General features: G+C 41.9%; 1 protein-coding gene across 1 annotated transcript in view; it reads right to left on the bottom strand.

Moving 5' to 3' along the window:
* Positions 1 to 18847, bottom strand: part of rgs11 (regulator of G protein signaling 11) — a 67569-nt gene that overhangs the window by 34225 nt on the left and 14497 nt on the right. Inside the window, exons 5-11 of the mRNA XM_064954207.1 lie at positions 18427 to 18478; positions 14412 to 14470; positions 10454 to 10530; positions 10281 to 10362; positions 2537 to 2605; positions 993 to 1016; positions 810 to 871 (exon numbers count right to left, since the gene is read on the bottom strand). Coding sequence (XP_064810279.1) covers positions 810 to 871; positions 993 to 1016; positions 2537 to 2605; positions 10281 to 10362; positions 10454 to 10530; positions 14412 to 14470; positions 18427 to 18478 — 425 coding nt within the window. The remainder of the gene's footprint in view (positions 1 to 809; positions 872 to 992; positions 1017 to 2536; positions 2606 to 10280; positions 10363 to 10453; positions 10531 to 14411; positions 14471 to 18426; positions 18479 to 18847) is intronic.

Genomic DNA, 18847 nt, shown 5'->3' with positions numbered 1-18847 from the left:
AGGTATTAAGGTTAGGTATTAACTGATTGGTTAAGGTTAGGTATTAACTGACTGGTTAAGGTTAGGTATTAAGGTTAGGTATTAACTGAATGGTTAAGGTTAGATATTAAGGTTAGGTGTTTACTGACTGGTTAAGGTTAGGTATTAAGGTTAGGTATTAACTGACTGGTTAAGGTTAGGTATTAAGGTTCGGTATTAACTGACTGGTTAAGGTTAGATATTAAGGTTCGGTATTAACTGACTGGTTAAGGTTAGATATTAAGGTTATGTATTAACTGAATGGCTAAGGTTAGGTATTAAGGTTAGGTATTAACTGACTGGTTAAGGTTAGGTATTAAGGTTCGGTATTAACTGACTGGTTAAGGTTAGGTATTAAGGTTCGGTATTAACTGAATGGTTAAGGTTAGATATTAATGATAGGTATTAACTGAATGGTTAAGGTTAGGAATTAAACTGAATGTTTAAGGTTAGATATTAAGGTTAGGTATTAACGGGATGGTTAAGGTCAGGTATTAACTGACTGGTTAAGGTTAGATATTAAGATTTGGGATATCACATCACTCTGTCTTTAAACTAAAATATCAAAAACAACTTTCTTTTGCTGGATTTGAGCTTGCAATCTTTGGAATCAGTGACAAATGCTTATGTCTACCATCCCCGTCCCAACACCCTAGAAACACCCAAACCTACTTGAAGGTAACAGCCCCCTCGTGGCCGGTTTCACGTCATCCCCCAACATCCTCTGACATGGATGGACGTCAAATACTAACTTGTATCACGGGTGACCAAGCTGTGTTTTTGTAACATACCTCTCAAGACAGATGGAGGACTTGACACGGTTTCTCCCCAGAGCTCTTCTACTGTGTTCAATCTGTAACCATCAAACACACCAACACACACAAACACACACACACATACACAAACACGGTCAGAATAATGTTTGTTTGTTATACCGGTAGTAGAAACAGTATTTGTTATGTTGAGATGTTTACCTCTCTCTTGTAGTGGTCAGCGTTCTGGTCTGGCGAGAGGAGGAGGAGGAGTAAGTGGTAGGAGGAGGAGGAGACAGTGAGAGGAGGAGGATGAGACAGTGAGAGGAGGAGGATGAGACAGTGAGAGGAGGAGACAGTGAGAGGAGGAGGAGGAGACATGGGGAGGAGGAAGAGACAGTGAGAGGACGAGGAGGGGACAGTGAGAGGAGGAAGAGGAGACATTTAGAGGTGAGAGGAGACAGTGAGGAGGGGAGGAGGGAGGAGGAGGAGGAGGGGGAGAGAGTCTAGTGAGTAGTCATAATAAACACATTGGGGTTGTCATTTGTAAATGCAGTCAGTGTTAGTCATTATTGTAACTATAGTTGGTGTTACTATGGTGATGACAGTGTAAGTTAATATGGTGACTAGGTGTTTGTTCTCTGTTAGGAACACTTACTATGGAGGAGACATGGGCAGCACCAGAGAGACGATATAAAAGAGAAGAAGAGAGACATAGAGAGATAGAGAGAGAGAAGGGGCGAGAGGAGAGATGAGACAGAGACATGAAGAGATAGAGGAGATAGAGACATGGAGAGATGAGGAGATAGAGACATGGAGAGATAGAGAGAGGGGGTAAGATGGAGTCAGTGTGACTAGCGAAAAGGGGAGAGAGGAGAGAGGAGATAGAGACATGGAGAGATAGAGAAAGGGAAAGTGGAGAGAGGAGATAGAGACATGGAGAGAGGAGATAGAGACATGGAGAGACAAAGAGTGGGAAAGAGGAGAGAGGAGATAGAGACATGGAGAGATAGAGAGGGGGAAAGAAAGATGGAGAGAAAGAGGAAAGAGGAGATAGAGACATGGAGAGATAGAGAGGGGGAAAGAGGAGAGAGGAGATAGAGACATGGAGAGGGGAGATAAAGACATGGAGAGATAGAGAGGGGGAAGTGGGAGGAGAGAGCAGATAGAGACATGGAGAGACAGAGAGGGGGAAAGAGGAGAGAGGAGATAGAGACATGGAGAGATAGAGAGGGGGAAAGAGGAGATCGAGACATGGAGAGAGATGGAGAGAGAGAGGGGGAAAGAGGAGAGAGAGAAGGGGGAGTGAGGAGAGAGGAGATAGAGACATGGAGAGATAGAGAGGGGGGACGAGGAGAGAGGAGATAGAGACATGGAGAGACATAGAGGGGGAAAGAAAGATGGAGAGAGAAAGAGGAAAGAGGAGATAGAGACATGGAGAGATAGAGAGGGGGAAAGAGGAGAGAGGAGAGCAATATGGAAAGAGGAGAGAGAAAAGAGGAGAGAGGAGATGGAGAGATAGAGAGGGGGAAAGAAAGATGGAGAGAGAGACGAGATAGAGAGACATGGAGAGATAGAGATGGAGAAAGAAAGATGGAGAGATAGAGAGATACATGGAGAGAGGAGAAAGAGAAATAGAGAGAGAAAACAAAGGAGAAAGTGAGAAAAGGACAGAGAGAAGGAGATAATTTAGTTTTATTACTGAGCAACATGTTTCAGGTCTGAGTGGTTATTGAGGTCTGTGGTCAGAGTTACAGGTTACTGACCAGTGCGACTCGGGAGCTGAGGACGTTGCATCTCTCAGGTCCCAGATCCAACACGTCAAATGCCCCCGGCTGCAACACACACACACTTTATTTTATTTATTTTTATTTAACCATTATTTAACCAGGTAGGCCAGTTGAGAAGAAGTTCTCATTCATAACTGCGACTTGGCCAAAATAAAGCAAAGCAGTGAGAGAGAGGGTACAGATTGTCCAGCTGATTTGTAGGAGTCCAGATTGTCCAGCCCAGTGGATTTGTAGGGGTCCAGATTGTCCAGCTGACTTGTACAGTCCAGATTGTCCAGCTGATTTGTAGGGTCCAGATTGTCCAGCTGATTTGTAGGGGTCCAGATTGTTCAGCTGATTTGTAGGGGTCCAGATTGCCCAGCTGATTTGTAGGGTCCAAATTGTCCAGCTGATTTGTAGGGGTCCAGATTGTCCTACCCAGCTGATTTATAGGGGTCCAGATTGTCCAGCTGATTTGTAAGGGTCCAGATTGTCTAGCACAGCTGATTTGTAGGGGTCCAGATTGTCCAGCTGATTTGTAGGGGTCCAGATTGTCCTATCCAGCTGATTTATAGGGGTCCAGATTGTCCAGCTGATTTGTAAGGGTCCAGATTGTCAGATTGTAGCACAGCTGATTTGTAGGGGTCCAGATTGTCCAGCTGTTATGTAGGGTTCCAGGTTGTCCAGCTGATTTGTAGGGTCCAGATTGTCCAGCCCAGCTGATATGTATGGCTCCAGATTGTCCAGCTGATTTGTAGGGGTACAGATTGTCCAGCTGATATTTAGGGGTCCAGGTTGTCCAGCTGATTTGTAGGGGTCCAGATTGCTTAGCCCAGCTGATTTGTAGGGTCAGACTGTCCAGCCCAGCTGATTTGTAGGGGTCCACATTGTTTAGCCCAGCTGATTTGTAGGGTCCAGATTGCCCAGCTTATTTGTATGGTCCAGATTGCCCAGCTGATTTATAGGGGTCCCGTTTGTTTAGCCCAGCTGATTTGTAGGGTCCAGATTGTCCAGCTGATTTGTAGGCTCCAGATTGTTTAGCCCAGCTAATTTACAGGGGTCCAGGTCGATTAGAAAGGCCTGTTCGCTGACGTGTTTTAGGGAGCTATATCTGTTCTTAGTTCTACATTTTTGAATGGGGCATGCAACCAGGCATCGTCTCTTGACGGGATGAGGTCAATATCCTTCCAGGATACCCGGAGTCGATTAGAAAGGCCTGTTCGCTGAAGTGTTTTAGGGAGCGTTTTGACAGTGATGAGGGGTGGTCGTATGACTACGGACCCATTACACATGAAGGCAATGAGGCAGTGAGATCCTGGTTGAAGACAGCAGAGGTGTATGTAGAGGGCAGGTTGGTCAGGATGATAATCTAAGAGGGTGTCCATGGTAGGTTCCTTGATGATTTGTGTGAGATTGAGGGCATCTAGTTTAGATTGTAGGATGTTTGGGTTGTTAAGCATGTCCCAGTTTAGGTCACCTAACAGTATGAGCTCTGAAGATAGATGGGGGGGCAATCAATTCACATATGGTGTCCAAGGCATTACAAAACTCTGCAGGTTGTCTCTGCAGTAGATTGCAACTCCACCCCCTTTGGCAGTTCTATGTTGTTGGAAAATGTTATAGTTAGGAATGGAAATTTCAAGATTTTTGGTGGCCTTCCTAAGCCAGGATTCAGACACGGCTAGGCCATCCGGGTTGGCAGAGTGTGCTAAGGCAGTGAATAAAACAAACTTAGGGAGGAGGCTTCTAATGTTAACGTGCATGAAACCAGGCTTTTACGGTTACAGAAGTCAACAAATGAGAGCGCCTCAGGGGGGAGCGGTGCAGGGGGCTGCAGGGCCTGGGTTAACCTCTACATCACCAGAGGAACAGAGGAGGAGTAGGATAAGGGTACGGCTAAAGGCTATAAGAAATGGTTGTCTAGTGCGTTCGGAACATAGAGTAAATAGAGCAGGTTTCTGGGCACGGAAGAATAGAATCAAGGCATAATGTACAGACAAGGGTATGGTAGGATGTGAGTACAGTTGAGGTAAACCTAGGAATTGAGTAGCGATGAGAGAGGTTTTGTCTCTAGAGGCACCAGTTAATGTGGTCACCGCATGTGTGGGGAGTGGAACAAAAGGCCTAGCTAAGGCATATTGAGCATGGCTTGAGGCTCTACAGTGAAATAAGACAATAATCACTAACCAAAACAGCAATAGACAAGGCATATTGACATTAGGGAGAGGCATGTGTAGCAGAGTGAATATCGGTTCAGGTGAGTAGCAATAGATGACTCAGGGAGCCAATTTATTAGTGCTACTACGCTAGGCTAGCTGGAGACACAGCGATTCAGTAGTGCTACTACACTAGGTGATCTGGAGACACAGCGATTCAGTAGTGCAACTACGCTAGGCGAGCTAGAGACACAGAGATTCAGTAGTGCTACTACTCTAGGCAGCTGGAGACACAGCGATTCAGTAGTGCTACTATGCAAGGCGAGCTAGAGACACAGCGATTTAGTAGTGCTACTACTCTAGGCGAGCTGGAGACACAGTGATTCAGTAGTGCTACTACTCTAGGCGAGCTGGAGACACAGCGATTCAGTAGTGCTACTACGCTAGGTGAGCTAGAGACACAGCGATTCAGTAGTTCTACTACTCTAGGCGAGCTGGAGACACAGCGATTCAGTAGTGCTACTATGCTAGGCGAGCTAGAGACACAGCGATTCAGTAGTGCTACTACTCCAGGCGAGCTGGAGACACAGCGATTCAGTAGTGCTACTACGCTAGGCAAGCTAGAGACACAGCAATTCAGTAGTGCTACTACTCTAGGCGAGCTGGGGACACAGCGATTCAGTAGTGCTACTATGCTAGGCGAGCTAGAGACACAACGATTCAGTAGTGCTACTACTCTACGCGAGCTGGAGACACAGCGATTCAGTAGTGCTACTATGCTAGGTGAGCTGAAGACACAGCAATTCAGACAGCTAGCAGGCCGGGGATAGCAGATGGGCCTCTGGGGACGACCCTGGGAAGACCCTGTTATAATAACCTCAGACGGTTATGTCGACAGACCAGTCGGGATGGATCGTCGGGGCTCCGTGCCGACCTTAAAGGGTCCAGACCAATTGGCAAACGAGGTATTGTAGCCCAAGAATTGGTTGATGAACCTCTTTGGCTAGCCAGGAGATGGGCCTAGCTTGAGGCTAGCTCCAGGCTAACTGGTGCTTGCTTCGGGACAGAGACGTTAGCCAGGAATAGCCACTCGGATAGCAGCTAGCCAGCTGCGATGATCTGGTGTAAAGGTTCAGAACTTGCAGTAGGACTCCGGAGATGTGGTAGACAAAAAGCAGTCCGATATGCTCTGGGTATATCGCGCTGTGCAGACTGGCAGGAATTGACCGGGCTGAGGCTGGCCATGTTAACGGTGATGATCGCTAGCAGTGGCTAACTGGCTAGTAGCTAGTTAGCTGGCTAGCTTCTGGTGGGGGGTTCCGGTTCTAAAGTATAAAAAATAGCACATCCGTACCACATAGGGTGAGGCGGGTTGCAGAAGAGCATGTTCAGTCCGTAGATGGAAATTGAGATTAGAAACATATACAAAATATATATGAAGAAAACTAAGAAAATTATATTTTCAGTCATGGCCAAAAGTTTTGAGAATGACACAAATATTAATTTTCACAGTCTGCTGCTTCAGTGTCTTTAGATATTTTTGTCAGATGTTACTATGGAATTGTTATGGGATTTTTATGAATAATGCTTAATTATGTATACATTTAGCTTAGAACTATAACTAAACAGAATACTACTCTATCTACTGTATGAATGTATGAATCTTATTATAATCATAACACTGAATATAATGTGTGTAGTTTTAGTCAAGAATTAGAACAATGACTTTCTGTTCCTACCCAGGGAGGGGAGAGACCTTGGGCTTGTAGTACATTGTTTAACAGGTGGCAGACAATGTGAGAATGCTTGTGAACTATATTGCCGTTGTATCTGAGAAGAGGAGGGACATTTATGATGAAATGTGAGGTATATAAACCAATGTACATGTTATTATGACCAGAGCTCTCGCGAATAAACGCCTTAGGCTAATTTTTGTTGACTGGTCTCTGTCTATTTTATGCAAATAAGAACCTTACAAATTCTTAGAAACTGACAGAGTGTTTTAATTGAATTGGTTAATGAACACATAAGAACTATGTGAATTCATCTAACGGGAATACTGAAGTATAATTACAAGCATTTCATAAGTGTCAAAAGCCTTTATTGACAATTACATGAAGTTGATGCAAAGAGTACATTTTTGCAGTGCTGACACTTCTTTTTCAAGACCCCTGCAGTCCATGCTGTCAATTAACAGTGGGATTAATGTCTGGGGAGTTTCCTGGCCATGGACCCAAAATATCGATGTTTTGTTCCCCAAGCCACTTAGTCATCACTTTTGCCTTATGGCAAGGTGCTCCATCGTGTTGGGAAAGGCATTGTTCTTCACCAAACTGTTCCTGGATGGTTGGGAAAAGTTGCTCTTGGAGGATGTGTTGGTACCATTCTATATTCATTGTTGTGTTCTTAGGAAAAAGTGTGAGTGAGCCCACTCCCTTGGCTGAGAAGCAACCCCACACATGAATGGTCTCAGGATGCTTTACTGTTGGCATGACACAGGACTGATGGTAGCGCTCACCTTGTCTTCTCCAGACAAGCTTTTTTCCGGATGCCCCAAACAATCGGAAAGGGGATTCATCAGATAAAATGACTTTACCCCAGTCCTCAGCAGTCCAATCCCTGTACCTTTTGAAGAAAATCAGTCTGTCCCTGATGTTTTTCCTGGAGAGAAGTGGCTTCTTTGCTGCCCTTCTTGACACCAGGCCATTCTCCAAAAGTCTTTGCATCACTGTGCGTGCAGATGCACTCACACCTGCCTTTTGCCATTCCTGAGCAAGCTCTGTACTGGTGGTGCTCCGATCACGCAGATGAATCAACTTTAGGAGACAGTCCTGCCGCTTGCTGGACTTTCTTGCGTGTCCTAAAGCCTTCTTTATAACAAGTGAACCACTCTCCTTAAAGTTCTTGATGATCCAATAAATGGTTGATTTAGGTGCAATTTTACTGGCAGCAATATCCTTGCCTGTGAAGCCCTTTTTGTGCAAAGCAATGACGACAGCACGTATTTCCTTGCAGGTAACCATGGTTGACAGAGGAAGAACAATGATTCCAAGCACCACCCTCCTTTTGAAGCTTCCAGTCTGTTATTCAAACTCAATCAGCATGACAGAGTGATCTCACACCTGAGTCAACACTCACACCTGTGTCAACGAGATAATCACTGACATGAGGTCAGCTGGTCCTTTTGTGGCAGGGCTGAAATGCAGTGGAAATGTTTTTTTTGCAATTCAGTTCATTTGCATGGCAAAGAGGGACTTTGCAACTAATTGCAATTCATCTGATCACTCTTCATAACGTTTTGGAGAATATTTGCAAATTGCCATCATACAAACTGAGGCAGCAGACTTTGTGAAAATGAATATTTGTCATTCTCAAAACTTTTGGCCACGACTGAACACGGGACAAGACAAAAACAGAAGTTCAACTGCTACGCCATCTTGGTCTGCTGACGCGCACACGCGCGCACACGCGCACACACACACACACACACACACACACACACACACACACACACACACACACACACACACACACACACACACACACACACACACACACACACACACACACACACACTCACACACACACACACACACACACACAGTCAGCTCTGAGAGAGAGTGTGAGCACTTAGCCCTGCTCATGTTTTCCACTCTATTTCCTCCATCTTTATTCCCTCCATTCTCTCTCCACTCCTCTTCACTCTCTTTTCCTCCGCTCCTCCTCTTTAATTCATGAGAAACAGAAGGGAAAGTGCACCCTCCCCTCCACTCTCTCCTGCTCTCCCTCTATACCCTCTCTCCTCCTCTCACTCAACTCCACTCTCTCCTCCCCTCACTGCTCCTCCTTGTCTCTATACCCCCTACCTCCCTCCCTCCCTCCCTCACTCCCCTTATATATTTTTTCTAGCTGAAGGTTTTAACAGATGAAATCTTCATATTTTGTGTCTGAGACAGTTAAACTGGTCTGGGTTAGACTGATCTGGTCTGGGTCTGGGTTAGACTGATCTGGTCTGGGTCTGGGTTAGACTGATCTGGTCTGGGTCTGGGTTAGACTGATCTGGTCTGGGTCTGGGTTAGACTGATCTGGTCTGGGTCTGGGTTAGACTGATCTGGTCTGGGTCTGGGTTAGACTGATTTGGTCTGGGTCTGGGTTAGACTGATCTGGTCTGGGTCTGGGTTAGACTGATTTGGTCTGGGTCTGGGTTAGACTGATCTGGTCTGTAGTAGTACTACTAGTATAGTAGTAGTAGTAGTAGTAGCAGTATAGCAGTAGTATCAGTGTAGTAGTAGTAGCAATAATAGTAGTCCAGTAGTAGTAAAGTAGTAGCGCAGTAGTAGTATAGTATTAGTAGTAGTAGTAGTAATATTAGCAGTATAGTGATAGTAGTATAGTAGTAGTAACGTAAGTAGTATAGTAGTAGTATAGTATTAATATCAGTTGTATAGTAGTATAGTAGTAATATTAGTAGTATGATAGTAGTATAGTATTAATATTAGTTGTATAGTAGTATAGTAGTATATTAGTAATGTTAGTAGTAGTGGTATGAGTAGTATGGTAGTAGTAATATTGGTTGTATAGTGATAGTGGTATAGTAGTATAGTAGTAGCAGTGCAGTAGCAGTAGTGTTAGTAGTATGTCGATGGTAGTATAGTAGTAGTAATATTAGTAGTATAGTTATAGTAGTATAGTAGTAGTAGTAATAGTAGTAGTAGTAGTCTAGTAGTGGTAATATTAGTCAAAGTAGTAATAGTAGTCATAGTATAGTCATAGTATAGTAGTAGTAGTAGTAGAAATAGTAATAGTCATAGTGTAGTAGTAGTCATAGTGTAGTCATAGTGTAGTAGTAGTAGTAGTCATAGTTGTAGTATAGAATTATAGTTGTAGTATAGTTGTAGTATAGTAGTAATGGTGGTAGTAGTAGTAGTTGTCTAGTAGTAGTAGAAGCATAGTAGTAGAAATAGTAATAGTTGTAGTATAGTAGTAGTCAAGTAGTAGTATAGTAGTAGTAATATTAGTAGCCATAGTAGTAGTAACAGTAGTAGCAGTATAGTAATAGTAATATTTGAAAAATTAGTAGTAGTAGTAGTAGCAGTAGTAGTAGTAATAATTATAGTAGTAGTGGTAGAATAGTAGTAGAAGTAGTAGCAGTACTTGTAGTAGTAGTATTAGTAGCAGCAGTAGTATAGTAGTAATATTGGTAGTAATAGTCGTAGTTGTATTATAGTAGTCTGGTAGTATTATAGTAGTAGTATAGCAGTAATATATTAGTTTTATAGTAGTAGTATAGTAGTAGTATAGTAATAGTATAGTAGTATTATAGTAGTAGCCATAGTAGTAGCCATAGTTGTATTATAGTAGTATAGTAGTGGTATCATAGTAGTAGTATAGTAGTAGTAGTCATAGTTGTATTATAGTAGTACAGTAGTAGTATAGTGGCGGTATTCATATGTGTATTATAGCAGTATACTAGTAGTATAGTAGTAGTATAGTAGTAGTAGTAGTCATAGCTGCATTATAGTAGTATAGTAGTAGTATCTTAGTAGTATAGTAGTAGTATAGTGGTAGTATAGTGGCATATTTACACATGGTTTGTTGATCAGCCAGTAAGCTTGCTCCTGACACTCCAGAACGATACGGTCAGCCTTCCTTCTCTGCTTAGAGGCCCTGCACACACACAGAGAGAGGCACACAGGGTTAAGAGTGGTGAGTGTGTGTTTGTGTGTCTGAGTGTGTCTGAGTGTGTGTGTGTAGTTACCTGAGCTGTTCTCGAGCCTGCATCACCACAAAGTCCCAGGTGTGGTTAATCCTCTTGTGCAGGATGCTGTAGTTCTCCTGAAGTGGAGAGGGGATGAGAAGATCAGGAGGACGGTTAGTGATCCTACTGATGGACAGACAGATAGTGGAGATAGGAAAGGTGTACTAATGGTTTAGGAAATGATTAGGAAAGGTTTACTAAACATTTAGGAAAGGTTTACAAAATGTTTACTAAAGGTTTAGGAAAGGTTTAGTAAAGGTTTAGGAAAGGTTTACTAAACGTTTAGGAAAGGTTTAGTAAAGGTTTAGGAAAGGTTTAGTAAAGGTTTAGGAAAGGTTTACTAAAGGTTTACTACAGGTTAGTAAATGTTTAGTAGGGTTAATACATGTTTAGTAAAGGTTTAGTAAAGGTTTAGGAAAGGTTTACTAAACGTTTAGGAAAGGTTTAGTAAAGGTTTAGGAAAGGTTTAGTAAAGGTTTAGGAAAGGTTTACTAAAGGTTTACTACAGGTTAGTAAATGTTTAGTAGGGTTAATACAGGTTTAGTAAAGCTTTAGTAAAGGTTTAGTAAAGGGTTAATACAGGTTTAGTAAATGTTTAGTAAAGGTTAAGTAAAGGTTTAGTAAAGGATTAATACAGGTTTAGTAAATGTTTAGTAAATGTTCAGTAAAGGTTTAGTAAATGTTTAGTAAAGCTTAAGTAAAGGGTTAATACAGGTTTAGTAAATGGTTAATACAGGTTTAGTAAATGTTTAGTAAAGGGTTAGTAATTGTTTAGTAAAGGGTTAATACAGGTTTAGTAAATGTTTAGTAAATGTTTTGTAAAGGGTTAGTAATGGTTTAGTACATGTTTAGTAAAGGGTTAATACAGGTTTAGTAAAGGTTTAGCAAAGGGTTAGTAATGGTTTAATAAATGTTTAGTAAAGGGTTAATACAGGTTTAGTAAATGTTTAGTAAAGGATTAGTAATGGTTTAGTAAATGTTTAGTAAAGGGTTAATACAGGTTTAGTACATGTTTAGTAAAGGTTTAGTAAAGGGTTAGTAAAGTTTTAGTAAATGTTTAGTAAAGGGTTAATACAGGTTTAGTAAATGTTTAGTAAAGGTTTAGTAAATGTTTAGTAAAGGTCTAGTAAAGGGTTAATACAGGTTTAGTAAATGTTTAGTAAATGTTTAGTCAAGGGTTAATACAGGTTTAGTACATGTTTAGTAAAGGGTTAATACGGGTTTAGTAAATGTTTAGTAAAGGGTTAGTAAAGGGTTAGTAAATGTTTAGTAAAGGTTTAGTAAAGGTTTAGTAAAGGTTTAGTAAATGTTTAGTAAAGGTTTAGTAAAGATTTAGTAAAGGGTTAGTAAATGTTTAGTAAAGGTTTAGTAAAGGGTTAATACAGGTTTACTAAAGGTTTAGGAAGGTTTACTAAAGGTTTAAGAAAATACAGGTTTAGTAAAGCTTTGGTAAAGGTTTAGTAACTGGTTAATACAGGTTTAGTAATTGTTTAGTAAAGGTTTAGTAAAGGGTTAATACATTTTTAGTAAATGTTTAGTAAATGTTCAGTAAAGGTTTAATAAATGTTTAGTAAAGCTTTAGCAAAGGGTTAATACAGGTTTAGTAAATGTTTAGTAAAGGGTTAATACAGGTTTAGTAAATGTTTAGTAAAGGGTTAGTAAAGGGTTAGTTATGGTTTAGTGAATGTTTAGTAAAGGGTTATTACAGGTTTAGTAAATGTTTAGGAAAGGTTTAGTAAAGGGTTAGTAAATGTTTAGTAAAGGTTTAGTAAAGGGTTAATACAGGTTTAGTAAAGGGTTAATACAGGTTAAGGAAAGGTTTAGTAAATGTTTAGTAAAGGTTTAGTAAAGGGTTAATACAGGTTTAGTAAATGTTTAGTAAAGGTTTAGTAAAGGGTTAATACAGGTTTAGTAAATGTTTAGTAAATGTTCAGTAAAGGTTTAGTAAATGTTTAGTAAAGCTTTAGTAAAGGGTTAATACAGGTTTAGTAAAGGGTTAATACAGGTTTAGTAAATGTTTAGTAAAGGTTTAGTAAAGGGTTAGTAATTGTTTAGTAAAGGGTTAATACAGGTTTAGTAAATGTTTAGCAAAGGTTTAGTAAAGGGTTAGTAAATGTTTAGTAAAGGTTTAGTAAAGGGTTAATACATGTTTAGTAAATGTTCAGTAAATGTTTAGTAAAGGGTTAATACAGGTTTAGTAAATGTTTAGTAAAGGGTTAGGAATTGTTTAGTAAATGTTCAGTAAATGTTTAGTAAATGTTTAGTAAATGTTTAGTAAAGTGTTAATACAGGTTTAGTAAATGTTTAGTAAAGGTTTAATATAGGTTTAGTAAAGGTTTAGGAAAGGATTAGGAAAGGTTTACTAAAGGTTTACTGAAGGTTTAGGAAAGGTTTACTAAAGGTTTACTAAAGGTTTAGTAAATGTTTAGTAGGGTTAATACAGGTTTAGTACATGTTTAGTAAAGGGTTAATACAGGTTTAGTAAATGTTTAGTAAAGGTTTAGTAAAGGGTTAATACAGGTTTAATAAATGTTTAGTAAATGTTCAGTAAAGGTTTAGTAAAGGGTTAGTAAATGTTTAGTAAAGGTTTAGTAAATGGTTAATACAGGTTTAGTAAAGATTTAGTAAATGTTTAGTAAAGGTTTAGTAAAGGTTTAGTAAGTGTTTAGTAAATGTTTAGTAAATGTTTAGTAAAGGTCTAGTAAAGGGTTAATACAGGTTTAGTGAATGTTTAGTAAAGGTTTAGTAATGGTTTAGTAAATGTTTAGTAGATGTTTAGTAAATTGTTAATACAGGTTTAGTAAAGGGTTAATACAGGTTAAGTAAAGGTTTAGTAAATGTTTAGTAAAGGTTTAATACAGGTTTAGTAAATGTTCAGTAAATGTTTAGTAAAGGGTTAATACAGGTTTAGTAAATGTTTAGTAAAGGTTTAATACAGGTTTAGTAAATGTTTAGTAAAGGGTTAATACAGGTTTAGTAAATGTTTAGTAAATGTTTAGTAAAGGGTTAGGAATTGTTTAGTAAATGTTCAGTAAATGTTTAGTAAAGGGTTAATATAGGTTTAGTAAAGGTTTAGTAAAGGATTAATACAGGTTTAGTAAATGTTTAGTAAAGGGTTAATATTGGTTTAGTAAAGGTTTAGTAAATGTTTAGTAAAGGTTTAATACAGGTTTAATACATTTTTAGTAAATGTTTAATACAGGTTTAGTAAATGTTTAGTAAAGGTTTAGTAAATATATAGTAAAGGGTTAATACAGGTTTAGTAAATGTTTAGTAAATGTTTAGTAAAGGTTTAGTAAAGGGTTAATACAGGTTTAGTAAAGGGTTAATACAGGTTTAGTAAAGGTTTAGTAAAGGGTTAAAACAGGTTTAGTAAAGGGTTAATACAGGTTTAGTAAAGGGTTAATATTGGTTTAGTAAAGGTTTAGTAAATGTTTAGTAAAGGTTTAATACAGGTTTAATACATTTTTAGTAAATGTTTAATACAGGTTTAGTAAATGTTTAGTAAAGGTTTAGTAAATATATAGTAAAGGGTTAATACAGGTTTAGTAAATGTTTAGTAAAGGTTTAGTAAAGGGTTAATACAGGTTTAGTAAAGGGTTAATACAGGTTTAGTAAAGGTTTAGTAAAGGGTTAGTAAATGTTTAGTAAAGGGTTAATACCGGTTTAGTAAATGTTTAGTAAAGGGTTAATACAGGTTTAGTAAATGGTTAATAGAGGTTTAGTAAAGGTTTAGTAAATGTTTAGTAAATGTTTAGCAAAGGGTTAATACAGGTTTAGTAAAGAGTTAATACAGGTTTAGTAAAGGTTTAGTAAAGGTTTAGTAAAGGGTTAATACAGGTTTAGTAAAGGTTTAGTAAATGTTTAGTAAAGGGTTAATACAGGTTTAGTAAATGTTTAGTAAATGGTTAATACAGGTTTAGTAAAGGTTTGTTAAATTATATGTTAGAATAATCACCTTCTCATAGTCCACCAGCTCCCCCTGTTTCCTGATGTTCTTCTTAGCCAGATAGATTGCTGGACAGAGATAAGATGACCAGTTTAGACCATACAAACTGTAGTCAAATAAATGACAGAAGTCACAACACACCCTCAATGCCTAACCTTTAACCCTTAACCCTCAACTCTTAACCCTCAACACTCAACTCTTAACCCTCGACCCTCAATCGTCAACTCTTAACTCTTAACCTTTAACCCTCAACTCTTAATCCTCAACTCCTAACCCTCAGCCCTTAACCCTTAACCCTCAACTCTTAGCCCTTAACCCTTAACCCTCAACTCTTAACCCTCAATCCTCAACTCTTAACCCTTAACCATTAACCTTTAACCCTCAACTCCTAACCCTCAACCCTCAACTGTTAACCCTTAAGGAGCGACTGTCACTACTTACCCTTTTGAAAACGGCCTATAAGGCATCGATGAGTCAGAAACATTTTTGTGTCAAAATTTATTACAAAGTGTAAATAGGATAAATATGGGCACAGTCAGTCTTGTCAAAAGTGTAGTTTGGAACCTGAGTGGGTCACAACGAGTAAATGAAGGTACGTTTTGGATTAGAATTATGTAAACAATTCATGCCCCCTTTTCCCAAGCTCAACGCTCAAATCACTCCTCATTTATTGAATGGCTCTGTTGTTTTATTGCCCCCAATGAGTTCAAAAGGATCACAGACATTTGAGACAGAAAAGCCCTATACGGATTGACCACAGCCAACTATGGTTAGGGTTAGAACCCAAAGGATCACGGCCGTTTGAGACTGAAAAGCCCTATACAGATTAACCACAGCCAACTATGGTTAGGGTTAGGGTTAGGGTTAGGGTTAGGGTTAGGGTTAGGGTTAACCCTGGGTTCATTGGTCCCCAGTGGTGGTGAGAATACCGTTAGCTAGACCATAGATTGCTGATTATGTATATTTTGATAATCATTATCCCTATCATCGCTAGTATAGCTGACATTGGCTTGTTAGCTACCTAACTAGCTAGCTAGCTAAAGTTAGCCTACCTCAAAACAACTCAGATTTGGCTTGGAAACACAATTTGCCAAAAGATACCTAAAGGACTCTTAGACCATGAGAAACAAGATTCTCTGGTCTGATGAAATCAAGATTGAACTCTTTGGACTGAATGCCAAACGTCACATCTGGAGGAAACCTGGCACCATCCCTATGGTGAAGCATGGTGGTGGCAGTAGCATTTTCAGCGGCAGGGACTGGAAGACTAGTCAGTATCGATGGAAAGATGAACAGAGCAAAGTACAGAGAGATCTTTAAATGCTCCAGAGCGCTAGGGGTGGGTATCCTAGTGGTTAGAGCGTTGGACTACAACCGAAGGTTGCAAGTTCAAACCCCCGAGCTGACAAGGTACAAATCTGTCCTTCTGCCCCTGAACAGGCAGTTAACCCGCTGTTCTTAGGCCGTCATTGAAAATAAGAATTTGTTCTTATCTGACTTGCCTAGTTAAATAAAGGTCAAATAAAAACAGGACAATGACCCAGAGCTCATTCTCTCCCTCATCGATTTTGAGGGACCAGCCGAGACATCTGCCACAGGCCAACTGAAGGGACAGTTCGAGAGGATGCGAACTTGAAAGCCGCCGCGGCCCAAGTGATAGTGGTGGATGGCCAGCTACTTCAGGGGTGAGTGACTGGCTATACCGTCATTTCCAAATCAAGCCTTTTGTATCATGTGTCGCACCAACAGGGGGAACTTTGAGAGGTGCTGTTTGCTGCTCCAACAAAAAGTGGGAGCTGTTCTCGAGCTGGCCCGCACCCATCTGTTGGGGGTGTATCTGGGAATGGAGAAGACCCGGGAACAGGTTGGCGCCCAGTTCCACCGGAAGACTTTTGCCACAGCTGCCCGGAGTGTCAAATCACCGCCCCAAATGCACACTTCCCAAACCCGCTGGTCCCGCTACTGATCATCAGGTTGCCATTTGAACGGATCGCAATGGACATAGTGGGGCCACTGGTAAAAATGGCACCAGGACAATGGTACATCCTGGTAATAGTAGATTATGCCACCCGATATCCCTACGGGCGGCGGTCTCCAAGGGAATCGCCCGGGAGCTATTCCACCTCTTTAACCAGGTGGGCATCCTGAACGAGATCCTAACCGGCCAAGGTATGAAAGGAGATCTTGACCTCCGTCTTTCACCCGCAGAGAGATGGGCTCGTCAAATGTTTGGGGGGTATAAGACAGCGTTTTCGACACCAGACAGTTTATATCAGTACCGGGTCCTCCCATTCAGTCTCAACGGAGCCCCACCCATGTTCCAGCACCTGATGGATCAAGTCCTCCGACCCCACCAACAGTGGGCAGCGGCCTATATGGATATATGGTAAGCCGGGTTGACAGCGAACCCCAAGAAATGCAAGCTGGGGTTTGAGGAGGTGGAGTACCTGGGTTATTTGATCAGACGGGGGAAAATCAAGCCCCAGGAGAGGAAGCTCCACGCTGTAAGTGACTGGCCCGTTCCACACACCAAGACACAGGTCAAGTCCTTCCCGGGGCTGGATGGGATACTACAGCCAGTTTATCCCCAACTTTGCAGCTAGCGCCTCCCCCTTACCGATCTAACCAGGGCCCACCTCCTGAAAACAGTGAACTGGTCAGACGAGACCGAAGCCGCGTTCAGGCTCCCATCCGAATCTGGTAACGCCCTATGTTGGTCCAGACGGACATCAGCGACACAGGACTAGGGGCCGTCCTGTCCCAGGTACAGGGGACTAGGGGCCGTCCTGTCCCAGGTACAGGGGACTAGGGGCCGTCCTGTCCCAGGTACAGGGGACTAGGGGCCGTCCTGTCCCAGGTACAGGGGACTAGGGGCCGTCCTGTCCCAGGTACAGGGGACTAGGGGTCCCAGGTACAGGGGTCCTGTCCCAGGTACAGGGGACTAGGGGCAGGGGACGTCCTGTCCCAGGTACAGGGGACTAGGGGCCGTCCTGTCCCAGGTACAGGGGACTAGGGGCCGTCCTGTCCCAGGTACAGGGGACTAGGGGCCGTCCTGTCCCAGGAACAGGGGGGGCCGTCCTGTCCCAGGTACAGGGGCCGTCCTGTCCCAGGTACAGGGGACTAGGGGGGGCCGTCCTGTCCCAGGTACAGGGGACTGGGGCCGTCCTGTCCCAGGTACAGGGGACTAGGGGCCGTCCTGTCCCAGGTACAGGGGACTAGGGGCCGTCCTGTCCCAGGTACAGGGGACTAGGGGCCGTCCTGTCCCAGGTACAGGGGACTAGGGGCCGTCCTGTCCCAGGTACAGGGGACCGGGGCCGTCCTGTCCCAGGTACAGGGGACTAGGGGCCGTCCTGTCCCAGGTACAGGGGACCAGGGGCCTTTCTGTCCCAGGTACAGTATCTGTCTCGGTTGGGAATGACAGTATCTGTATCTGGGAATGACAATATTTGTATCTGCTGGGAATGACAGTATCTGTGTCGGCTGGGATTGACAGTATCTGTATCGGCTGGGATTGACAGTATCTGTATCGGCTGGGATTGAAATTAAAAGGTGCACATTGTTATATCAGCAGAACACTGCTTCTATGGTTTTATGTAAAGGGATGTTTATTCTACATGAACCTGTCACTACATGTGAAAGTTATCAAAGCACTTATTTTAGAATATCTACATAATATCCCCAATTGCATTCTTCTCATATTACTTTGTAGGCTACTGACCTATTCAAAGCTTCCTCCGGTATCTCAACATACATTTGCCTGTAGTTATTGAGCTCAACCTGCTTGTTCTTTGTTGTGATTGAGTGGGAGAAACAGCTGAGGTCGAGGTTCTGACAGATGGGTATGTCTTGGTGATGGCAAGGAGACACACAAGAAACACCCCCATCAAACCACACCCCCATCAAACCACACCCCCAAGCCAACTAACGTATGACTTATGTCATGGCCACCAGTATTTCTTGAGGAGGAAGCCAGAAAACAAGGCAGAATCAGCAGATGCAGTTCCCACTTAACCCTTAACCTCACCATAGTCCAGCTCTGAGGCAGGCCAGCGGCTACTGGTCCAGAAATATGGAGTCTGAGAGAGAGTGAGAGAGAGAGATGTTCAGAAAGAGGGAGATGTCTGCGTGAGGCCAAACCACACGACCAACAACATTGGACACTTTATGAAACCTAAAGCCTTCACTATCTCATCCTGGAATATCCAAGGCCTGAGGTCATCTGCCTTTGGCCTAAAGAGCAGGAACCTGGAATTCATCAAATAAATAAAAAATACAGACATTGTCATCCTACAAGAAACCTGGTATAGAGGAGACGGACCCACTGGTTACCCTCTAGGTTACAGAGAGTTGGTTGTCCCATGCACCAAACCACCAGGATGAAACAGGGAAGGGACTCCAGGGATATGCTCATTTGGTATATACCAGACCTAAGACCTAACTCACTC

The sequence above is a fragment of the Oncorhynchus masou genome, chromosome 5 (genome assembly GCF_036934945.1).
Source record: "Oncorhynchus masou masou isolate Uvic2021 chromosome 5, UVic_Omas_1.1, whole genome shotgun sequence".
NCBI classification, from domain to species: Eukaryota; Metazoa; Chordata; class Actinopteri; order Salmoniformes; family Salmonidae; genus Oncorhynchus; species Oncorhynchus masou.
The sequence above is the reverse complement of the archived record's forward strand: the minus strand, read 5'-3'. Positions and strand labels throughout refer to the sequence as shown.